The sequence below is a fragment of the Propithecus coquereli genome, unplaced genomic scaffold, assembly GCF_000956105.1.
Source record: "Propithecus coquereli isolate 6110/MARCELLA unplaced genomic scaffold, Pcoq_1.0 Scaffold57, whole genome shotgun sequence".
NCBI classification, from domain to species: domain Eukaryota; kingdom Metazoa; phylum Chordata; class Mammalia; order Primates; family Indriidae; genus Propithecus; species Propithecus coquereli.
In genome coordinates, this window is record NW_012151618.1 from 5881523 (window position 1) to 5893558 (window position 12036).

Genomic DNA, 12036 nt, shown 5'->3' on the forward strand with positions numbered 1-12036 from the left:
GCATGAGTGTTTTAGTTCATTTCATTAGAACACTGTGGTAATGTCGGGGGTTTCAGCTGGGTGCCTTCTTGGTGTGGTTACTTTGTTCTGTGTCTTGGTCATCAGCCTTTATGAAGGCTGCCTTGCATTGTCATGCTGTTCACTAGGGGGACTGGGTGAATATAAGTGGATAAGTAAAAAGCTGTGTCTCCTACTATAATAGAAAACTTGTCCTTATATTAAGTAGCATTGTCATTTTGTATATAAAATTTTTTTATTGAGTTTCTGTGTATTCACTGAAGGTGATACAGAATAAATGTGGTCTCTGCTATTAAATTAATTTGAGACAACATATTAGATGGCACTTACTTAAGAAACAATGTAACTTATACACTGTGTGACATAGGTTTTGTAAATATGATACCAGTATTAAAGAGAACCTAGTAAGGGGTAGGGAGTCTGGGCAAGTTGTTCATAGGAGGTGGAATTTAAGGTGAGCATTGAACCATTCAGATTTGTGGAGAGAAGATAGAGGCGCTAAGAGGAATAATAGGAGCAATGAAATGTTCATGACTGATACCATGTGCAATGAATATGCCTCATGGTTACGGCTGAGGGTTTGACCCTAGAATGTTAGCTCCTTGAAGGCAGAGTCTGTGTGTCTTCCACATCTCTATTCTCAGTGCCTAGAATCCTACATGTATCAGGACAGTAATATATGCCATTGTAAGAAATTAATAAATATTTTTTGAGTAGAAGGGGAGAGGCAGTTGTAACTGGATTTTAAAGGTTTTAAACCCAGGAAGGATAAAAATTAGCACAGTTAATAAACCTTTGTGGAACAGATGAGTAAACATTCCATTTCAGGTTGAAGAATTTCTGGTTTATTCTGTTGGTAATGGGGAACTGAAAATGGCTTGCTTTTAAATTTGGGTATGATGTGTTTTGAAAGAGTGTTTTAGGAAGTATAGTATATGCAGGTGAAGTATTGTGAAATAGAATTTTAGGAAGATTAAGAGAAATTGTAGCACAAAAGTCTAAATAGGTATATCGCGAAAGCCCAGAATGAAAACTGGCTTAGGAGACATTCATTTAAAAATAAATAAATAAATAAACCTCATCGTAGGTATGATGGAGAGAGAAGGGAAGGAAGAATCAAAGATGATCCCAGTTTATAAATCTGGTTGGCCTGATTATTATAGTACTACCTGAAACATTAGAAATATTAACAAGTAGGGTGGGATGTGATGCAGAGGCAAAGGAGGAAGAGATGAAGGGTATATGAAGAGTTTGGCTTTACATATGATGGATTTTAGGTGATGACAAGAGAGCCAAATGAAGGCTTCCAGCAGGAATTTGGAGATTCAGGACCCAAAGCACAGAACTGAGTTTAAGACTGGGGGACTGTTCATTTGGAAATTGATCATTCAAAAGGGACAGAGTCATAAAACTAAATCAGTAGTGCAAGGAAAAGAGCATAAAATGGGAACATGGAATGAAGGGCAGGCACTTTCATTTTATTCAAACAGAGTGGGAAGAAGTGATAGGTTCTAGAAAGAGAGGCCCAAAGTTAGTATCAGTAAATCCCAGAGAGGTGGAGTTGTTATCAGGATCAGATGCTGTATAGTAGTGGTGGGCAAAATATAGCCTGTGGCCTATCCTTTGTTTCTGTAAATAAAGTTTATTTGAACACAGCTACTCCCATTTGTTTACATGTTGACCGACTGCTTTTGTGTAAGGTAGTAGAGGTAAGTAGTTGGTATGGAGAGTGATTGGCCCACAGTCACCTAAAATACTTATCATCTGGCCCTTTACAGGGAAAGTTTGCTGACCTCTGCTGTAGAGATCTAGGAAATGAAGACCAAGAGGGTAGCTGTTATATTTTATGATTAGGGTGCCTCTGATTACCTGAAAGGGTTCAGTTTTAGCCTGTAAGCAAATGTTTGCTGAGAACCTGCTGTGTACCTGGCTTTCAGTTTTGCTGTTGTGGTCAGGAGGCTAGATAGCAAGAGATTAATGAGTGAGTAAATGGTAAGGAGTAAAGGTAATAATGCAAATTTTTCTTTTGTGAATATGGAAAAAAATGAGTGGTAGTTTGACAAGTATATGAGAAAGAGATTTTTAAATATAGAGAAGATATGAAAAGAAAATTTTTACGGAGTTTCTCTGAGAGAGGCAGAGTGTGTTGCCATTATAGGAATTAATGGTCTAAGACTTGAACGCAGGGAGTACACAGGCCTCATTACAGGAAATGAATAGAATTGTTTGTGGAATTAAGTTAAGAATAGTAATTGCTCACACAGCTGTTTTTAAATAGCAAATTATGTTAGGTAATCAGCAAAACTCCACTCAAATGTACTTGATAGTTATGCAGAAACTGCTTTATTGGTACTGACTTATGATCCTAATGGGTACTATAAAAACAAACAAAAAAACCCTTGTATGCAGTTTTCATGTTGGTACAGTATTGTTTGTTTTTTGTTTAATGTGTAAGTGCAGTTGTAATGTTTTCCTATTCCTTTTCTAATCACCAAACCCAAATATAACTGTCTTGTTCAAGAAGAGCAGCAGCATGAACTTTATGAGCTCACAGAGCAATGAGGTGTGATCTAACTGAAGGAAGGAGTATCTATTTTATTGTTTCTCTGTCTTCCTGCCTAGACAAAAATGCAGTGTTTTATTGTATGGTTGGATTTAGGTCTACTAATTTATGCGTTTTCTGTTTGTTCCATGTATATTTTGTTTGACTGTACCTCCATTCTTTCTTTTGGATTTGGGTTTTCTTAGAACTCCATTTTAATCTATTAGCTGGCTTTTTAGCAGTGCCTCTCCCCCCACCCCCGTGGTTTCTCTAGGGATGTTAATATACATCATTAACTTTTCACAGTCTATTTAGAGTTAATACTGTGCCACCTCACGTAAAATGCAGAAATCTTTTGACCTTACAGGTCTGTTTACTATATAGGTCTATTAACTGCCTTCCTTTATGCTGTAGTTGTCATGCGTATTACATCTAAATGCATTGTAACTCCTATGAGAGAAAATTATTTTTGCTTTAAGCAGCTCTGTATGTTTAAAGACATTAAAAGGAAAAATGGTCTTTTTATTTACTATATCTGATGCTCTTCCTAAGGATCCGGGCAGATTTCCCTCTGATAACAATTTCCTTCAGCCTGATGAACTTCTTTTATAATAGTATTTCTTTACTGAAGTTATGCTGGCAGCAAATTCTTAATTTTCTTTTATTTGAAAATGTTGTCATTTTACCTTCTTTCTTGAAGGATATTTTTGCCCAGCATAGAATTCTGGTTTATAATTATTTCCCTCTCCTCCACCTCCCATCCCCAAGCACTTTAAAGATATTTTTCACATCTTCTGGCATGCATAGTTTCTGAAGACAAGTCTGTAGTTATTTGAGTCATTGTTCTTCTCTATGTAATGTGTCTCTTTCTGGCCCTTTTCAAGGTTTTCTCTTTGTTTTTGGTTGTCAGAAGCTTGACTATGATGTGCCTAGGTATGGTTTTCTTCCTGTTTATCCTGTTTGGAGTTCACTGAGTAAAGTCTTTAATTGGTAAATTTGTGTCTTTTGCCACATTTGTATTTTTTTGGATTTTATATCTTTCTACCCTATTTTGTCCTCTCATCATACCCGTGTTAGACTTAGGTCTCTGAGGCCCTGTTCGTTAATTTTTTTTCTGTCATCAAATTCACTTACTCTTTCCCCTCTCATCTCCATTCTCTCTCAAGACCTTTCAGGAAAATTTTTTTTTAAATTTCAGGTATTTTAATTTTAATTTTTTTAATGTTTTCTTTTTCTCTTTGAGATTTCCAATATTTTTATTCATTATGAGCACATATTCTTTACTTCACAGAGCACAGTTACACTGTCTGCTTTAATGACCTTGTCCGAAAATCCCAACATTTGGGTCATCTTGAGATCGGCCTTTGTTGATTATCTTTTCATTTGAGATTGAATCATATAATACTGTCAAGAAATTTTGGATAACATGAATGTTATTTGTGGAAATTTGGGTTCATTGCATGTTCTTCCAGAGAGTTTTGATTTCTTTGTTTTAATGAGCCATTACTTTTGGTTAGAGTCAAAGTGAAAATTCTCTTCCCTGAGGTTGGTAGCTACTCACATCTCAAATTTGATTCTTTTAGCCTCAGGTGCAAACTGTCTTGGGCTTTCCCTGTGAATGTGTGCTACAGGATTCAGCCAAAGACTTGGACAAAGATAGACCAAAAATTTGGGGCTCCTCTTTTCTGTCTCCCTCCCTTTTGGAATTCTGTCCTCACTTTCTGCTAAGTGTGGTCGTCTTGGCTCTGTCCTCTTTTCCTTCAGGCCAGACAGTGGGTTTTCTACTGGAGTTTTAGTTGCTGCAAGTTATGGCTGCTTGCCTGTAGAACAAAGAACAAAGCTTCAGAAAGAGAAACTCACCCATTCTGGCCTCTTGCAAGTTTATATTTCCATCCAAAATCAGTCTGTTTTTGTTCACTTGCCGGAGCCTTTATAAGAGAGAGAGAGAGAGAGACAAGGGTGAGGGGATTCTCTCCTACTTCCAAGATTTGTAGTAGCTATTTGTAAGAGAAAGAATAGTAGGAGATAGGATCACAGAGGTGTGAGGCAGAACCTGTAGAACACTCCGTAGACCATTGGATTTAATCCTGAATGAGATGGGAAGCCATTGGTAGATTTTTGAGCACAGGATTGACATGATTTGATTTGTTTTTAAACAAATCACACTAGTTCATGTGTAGAGAAGACAGACTGGCGGAAGGGCAAGAAGAAGGGAACCCATTTAGGAGACTATTGTAGTAATCCAGGTCAGAGATGATTTGATTATGTTAAAAATAACTTGTCATAGTCAGATTTCGGAAATGTTTACAAGATAAAGCTAATGGGATTGTACCATTGAGAGACTGAAAAGGGAAAATATTTGGTGAGACTCATCAAGAGTTGAAGAGAGCTTCTTTTTTTTTTTTTTTTAAGAATTGACTGTTTTTAGTGTCTGTGTGGAAGGAAACACTGGCATTGGTGTTTAGGTGCAGGGCTTTGGTATTTAGACTGGGGAGGAGTGTTCTACTTCTCATGTACAGTGAGAGGCCCTTTCTTGTTTTCAGAAACTTGACAGCTAGTTTAGGGGAGATTTAGAGGTAGCTCAAAAGGTTTTTTCAGGGTTGGAATGTCCCTTCAGACAGAACAAATCCTGAAGATACCAGGTCACTAGACAGTTCCCAGTGGACAGTTCCCAAGTTTTGCCCTCTGGGAACTTACTAGTTTCAATTTCTGGCCATCAGGCGGTTTCTATTTTTCTTAAAGAGATGGACTTGGCATTTCCTTTTGGCCCTATACTCTTACTCCTTTGATTAACACATTGTCATACAAAAAACCAGAAACTCTTCCTTGGGGCCACAGTGTTTTATTACAAAAATTGGATAAAAACTTCGAGTGTAGTTTAAAGGTAAACATAAATAGAAAAACAAAATTTATTGACTTCTATTCATTTAATCCACATTTTTAGAATTAAATTGTCAATATTAATTGTAACAATAAGAACATCAACAAGTAAGGTTTTATATATGCTTCACACGGCCTGGGGATCAAAACTAGAGTGAGCTAAATACAGCTCTCACAGTAGTTAGTTAATATGCTAAACCACTAGATTTTCCTGTGTAGTTGTATCTTTACAGAGCATTTATGTCAGAATGATGTGGCTAGTAACAATAATATAGCAAAATCTCTGTTTGAAAGTTATTTTCAACATTAGCCATTTTCTTGATGAAATTAGCCATGTGTTCATTACCTTATTCTATTTACTTTGGCACTAAAGACTTCATTGCAAGATCCCCACTTATAAATCTTTGTTTTCAACAATGCCAAACAGAAATTATGATTGAATTTTAAAAGATGACTTGAGAGGTGATTCCTTCTAATCTTTTTACTGGACTTACTTTCTTACATAGATGTTTTTTGTGACTGTTTTATTTGACAATTCATTGCACAGAATCTCGATTCTTTTTAAGTAAAAGAAAAAAAAATTGTAACCCAGTGTTATATACTTCATATGAGGCAGTATGTCTTAACTTTTCTTAAATTCACTTACAGTTTTAATATTTTCCTAGTTTTTCCCTGTTATTTGTTTTTCATGAATGTGTAACATAGTAAAGAGCTTGTTACTATATTCTAATTGATCCTATTTCACAGTGAATTTCTGGAACAACATCGGTAGACTTATTTCATAGATATCTAAAATCTGAAGGATACAATAAAAATATTGGTGGTGGGGTTTTAGATGTATAATAATTTATAATTGATTGCAGTCTTTGTGTCATATGGAATATCATTACTCTGTAAATAAAATTGAATAAAGAAACTATTGCAGATAGACACATTCATAGCTTTGGTTATCTGATATAGTTATCTCCAATCAGATTTCTTTCATCAAATCGTTTATTGAATCCCCCTACAGCAGATGGCAATCCTGCAAAGTATATTATCTTTCCCTTATTTATGACAGGGCTGGGATTTGATATTTTTGGAGTACATTTTACTTGCTAGAATAAAAAACTTGATTTCAGTGCTACTAAAGGCGGAGAGAGAAAGAGGGAGAGAGGAAGGGAGGAATGGAGGCAGGGCGTGTGTGCAATTCTCTGTGCTCTTCCTCCCAACTTTATACATGTCCCTTTTCCACAGGAATAAACTCTCATGTGTGATTCCTAAGCAGTATTGCCATACCGACTTGCTTTTCTTACCACCTGTGCTGTAGGGATATCCTAACTACTCCTCTCCCCTCTCCCTAGTCTTTGTATCTCCCTGTTTTTTCTTTTCATTTTTCTTAGCTCTCAAGATTCTCCACTACTAACTGAAATATTTTCCCAATTCCAGTCTTGCTTCTTACTTTATACCCTAGTCTTAGTTCAGGGTGGTAGGGTATTTGGTGATAGGTCTGATAGTGGCAGGTGGGAAGAGAAGGAATTGGTCTTCATGTAAACAATTTTGTTACTGATTCTCCCCTTTTACCTCCAGGCAGGTCTTGTCTGAGCCTCACCAAATCTTTCGTGATGCCTTACATACACATACTCAGTGTTAATACTCTTGTTTCTGGGGCCCACATGGGGGAAAAACAGGCATTTAGGGTGCAGAAAATTCACTCACCCCCCAAAATCTGTTTCCAGTTTTTGCTAGTGGATTAAAGCCTAGAGAAGTCTGTAGGACTTCGTGCTAGCATGATGGAAGGGGAAGGGGTGGGATAGAGGCTGTGAGAGAGTTTTTTGATTGACTCCAGAGAGTACTCTTAGTCAGAAACAAATGCTGATGGCAGTGGAGCATAAGAAGGTAGACTAGTATCTGTGTTCCTCATAGAAAAGGGAGTAATACCAGATGTTAGACTTGGCCAAGAAGTTTACCTGTTCCTCCAAGAGTCTTATTCTCTGACACCTTGAAAATTTGGTTTCCACCTTGTATTCCTTCTCCAAGATCCCAAACTCTTAGGGAACTGCCTGTGTATGTAGTAATTTATGATTTGCTCTTAGTTACTTTTCCTATTAAATGTTTTTACAAAAGAAGGAGGCAGATTGCTTTCATTAAATTCACAAACCATTGTTTTTAGATACAAGGTCTAAAATTTAATGCTCTTTACTGGAAAATGTTAAAGAAGATAGCATGATTTTAAAAATGGGCACATGGAATCAAAATATTTATTGGATTGTATTTAATTGGTTCCATTCCGAAAAGCAGGTGCTAAGAGATTCTGTATATAAAAGATTAAAAGGGTCATTAAAGTCTCTATATTAGTTAAACTGTTGATTATCCATTTAATCCTGTTGAATAGAAATAGAATAATTTATTAGAAAGTCAAACAAGACTCAAAATGTTTCTATCATTTAACTATTACTAAATGTTAGATTACATCTACCATTTTAGTCTGAATTAAGAAACTAATTTTAATCTACAGTTGTTGAATTGGCATGTATATACTAGAAATGTGAATGAAAGAAAATATGTGGGAATGATAGTTCAGACATACCAGAAGTGTTTTTCCCTTCGTCACTGTATTGTAAGTATGGTATATTTTCTTGCCAATAAATAGTTTTTCAGATTTTGATCAATTTGTGTATCTGTATTAAGAAATTTGTCTTCTGTGAGTAATTTCTTTTTCTGCTTACCTTGGTCTCATGGCTGAAGCTTTGGAAGGTTTATTATTCCTGTCATATTTCTGTGTTTGTACAGCCATTGTCTTCAGTTGAAAGGAGTTATTGATGCTAAAAGATGACTCTTGCCTTTGTCAGTGCCAGCCACGACCTTTTACTCAGAGCCTGGATATGTTAACAATAACACTACAGAGCTCTGAGTTTAAAACCTAGTCAGATCCTTGCCATTTCTATAACATTCTTTCAGCCCCCTGCCATGTCCAGTATCAGTGGTATGTAATACTCTTTAGCTGGTGGCTCAATCACCTCATTAATTACCATTTTATTTAATTAATCTGTGCTTTTCCTTCATTTTATGGAAGGAATTGGAGTCACTTGATGAAAATTGAATACGTGGTTTCACAGAATTTCATGTATGTCTTTTAAATTTTGCCCGAGATGTTGCCTGTAGCTGATGCCATCTTTTGTATATTTTGTTACAAATGTATTTAAGATATACATAAGCTCCATATTTATTAATCATTTGATGTAAGAAAATTCAGTCATAAAAAGAATAAATTGTGGTTTATTATCATTAGGACAGGATTCATCAAAATAAGTTTCCATCATATATTTGCTGAAAGTATGCTTTTTCTTTTGTATATAAACTCTTCATAAAATTATTTACAATTTCATATGTTGTTATGTATTAATGGATTTTGTAAGTTAATAGTTGCCTTTGTCCTGAATTGGGTCTCATAGGAAACCTATCTGCTATTCAGCAGTGTTGATTATAAATAAAAATGCTTGGAAGATAGATCACAGTTAACTGATGATACTGAAGAGATGATGGTAACAAGGTGTGTTTTTATATATTTGGAACTTTAATGAGAATTCTCCAAGAATGAACAAAATACGATGTATTTTTACACATACTCTGTTTTCAAAGCTTCTGTATCATTTGAAATTGTGCTTGGAATGTTGTCTATGGCAGTAGGTACCCATCTTTCCTGTTAACTCTTTTTAAAAAGTTTTTCACTTGATACAGGAAATAAAGATTCACAAAAAGAATAAATTAGGGCCGTAGTAACTGGATTAGTAATTCAGCTTTGGAAACTGAACTTCCCACCCCCTTCGTGTTTTTGTCATCTATTGCTTCAATTGGCAATTCTACCCCTATTTAAGAACCTTGGGAGTCATGACAAGTTATTGGAGAATTTGTGGCATTTAATTTATTGTATACCACATTCTCACCTAAATCACAGAGGACTTACAGGAATATTTTGAAATAAAGAGAGGTTCTAAACTTTGTCATTGTAACATTTAGGCCGTTTTCACGCAAGAATGAAACAAAGAAGTTGACTATCTTAAGTTACAGAAAGAAACTCAGAGAGGGTTGGGAAGGTGTGACCTCCTAGGAGTCAAGAATGAAAAAGATTGCAGTCTCCAAAGCAGAAAAAGTATAAATGGCTGGATTGAGAGATCTCCACCTTGTTCAGCTTTTTTGGGGGACTTAATGGGAGGTGAAAATAATGGAGCCCAAACATCAGAAGGTACATTAAGGATCACAATAAATTTTTTTGTTAATAATGGTTACTGAACCTTTCTCACTTTGTATTTTCCTTTACAACTTTCATAAAAGGGGATCTGCTTATTTAGAATCGGATTGTGTGTAATTTTAGAAGGGATTCAAGTGTTACCCACCGAATTACTAGGGTTAGTTGTTATGTCATTTTGTTTAGTTTTGATAGAACTAATGTTGATTTCATATGGTTTGGTTTAGTTTGATGTCTTCAGTTAAGAATATTTAATCACTGCTCAGAAACCAATTTTATTAAATTGAATGGTAGTTTGGCTTGCTTCATTTTCTAGGGCTTATTCATAAGAGCTAAATTCTTCATGTTTTCATGTAGGCAGTACTCAACCAGAGAGAGTTTGAGGTTCATTTACTCCTGGAAGTAGCATTGCAGTAGGGACAGACACGGAGAGACCTAGATTCTAAAGTCCCCTAATGCCCTATGCCCTATTCTAAAGTGCCCTATTCCCTATTCTAAAGTCTCCAAAGAAACATTTTGGCTTTAAAATTCCATAATGTATATAAGGCATTGTATGGGGATTAATGGAGCAGTGATGAAGATACTCCGAAGTAATTTATTTTCTTCAGGTTTCTGAGACAGGGATTGATATTTAGCTGGTTCCATGAAAATACATATACCATTTGCTGAATTGTACTCACTGCTGTACCATACCAAAAAAATTCACTAAAGTATCTTTGGATTTATAGCTTTCACTCTTTCCTATTCCTAGGTATGGATGAACGAGGAGGTACGACATCTTGGGGAACAAGTGGCCAACCAAGCCCCTCCTATGATTCATCTAGAGTAAGTTTGCTTATCAAGCCTTGATTAAAACTGTAGAGATAATGTGGCAGAATAAGTAATTTCTTTCATATATGAACTCTGTTTCTTAAGAGAAATGAAGATTAATTTATTTTCATGGAAATAGAATAGAATACCCAGTACCTTTATAGTTGATTTAATTATTTTTATAAACTGTCCTACTTTAGGGGTTTATTGTATTTTCTACACTTAAAGAAATATACTTTGTGTTATTTTTGCACCTGGACTGCCTACAGTACTCTTTACTAAAGAGCTTGGAATGCCTCACTAGGTGCTCTCCACACTTATCTGGCCATTTATTCTTGTGTTGTTTATTTGCTTTAAGAGATGACAGTGGCTTTCAAAGCACCGGCTTCCAGCCTCCCCTCCCCCATCCTTGCTCCAGCAGTCATCAGCCCTTTACATCAGGAACTCAATTGCCCTGTCTCTTGGAAGCATATCAAAACAGACATAACAGATCACATTGGTTGGTTGACAATTAAGACAAAATAGGACCAACCTAACGTTCTACACACTGAAAGGTCACAAGGTTAGAGCTTTTTCCAGCAAAAAACAAAAAAGCACAAAAACTTCATAAAATGAGACTGGGAGATGAAAAATTAGATCAAATTGTTGCAATAAAATTAAATACTGTACTCTCAGACTCCCTGGTAAACTGGTGAGGTTAAGAGGTACTTTTCCAAAAGGCTATTCTTTAGATGAATAATGAGTTATTTCTTATTTCTCTCAGAATTAACCAAGAGAAAACAGACCAAGCAGAAAATTTATGAGTACTTAACCCTAGAAGCAAGTTGACTTAAGAAGTGGAAGGAAAACTGAATATGTGATTGGAGCTCAGACTCAGAACAGATTGCACTGTTGTGCATTGAAAAATTCTGAGTTAAAGTGTTATACTTTTTAAAATATGGGGTTTTGCTGTTATATTTGTCTGTAGCCTATGTTTAATTTATTTTAAATACTTTGGGAAGACCTGGGATAGTCATGTGTAATCGAAAAGATGTATAAAGGACTGTTAAACATGGGTTTTGTGTTTCACTTTTGGGATTCAGTGGTTGAGAAAGCAGCATTGTCATGTAAAGAGCCCTGTGCTGAGTATCTCAAGACTTGGATTTCACCCTGTCAACTCCACTATGAACTAGTGATTTAATCTTGGACATGTTATTTTATCTTGGAGATAGTTTAACTGATGTTCAAATTTCCTTCCACTTTTAAAAGTTTCTAATTCTCTAATAATATTGTGAATATGAGAGGTAGGTTTCCTGTTTAGATTTGGAAGTAGGAGTTTTATGTAGTGTGAGACTCATAATACAATTTATTAATATTGGATTATTTTCTTTATGAGGATTGTAATAACATGTTATTTCTTAGAATGCATTAAATGGTGTACCTTATATTTACTTCTTGTTCATACTTCCAAGTTTTTTCTACTTGAATACTACATAGGATTTTATAACATAAGAACATAATAATATAGCCATACACTTATGTAATTCATAATCTGGAAATTAAATTTGCCTCGAGAGCT

At 35.5% G+C, this 12036-nt stretch overlaps 1 protein-coding gene across 2 annotated transcripts in view; it reads left to right on the forward strand.

The window, feature by feature from the left end:
- TCF12 (transcription factor 12) overlaps positions 1 to 12036 on the forward strand; it is a 349621-nt gene that overhangs the window by 123131 nt on the left and 214454 nt on the right. For both annotated transcript variants that reach the window (XM_012658059.1, XM_012658058.1), the window contains exon 4: positions 10420 to 10493. In XM_012658059.1, the coding sequence (XP_012513513.1) occupies positions 10420 to 10493 (74 nt within the window). The remainder of the gene's footprint in view (positions 1 to 10419; positions 10494 to 12036) is intronic.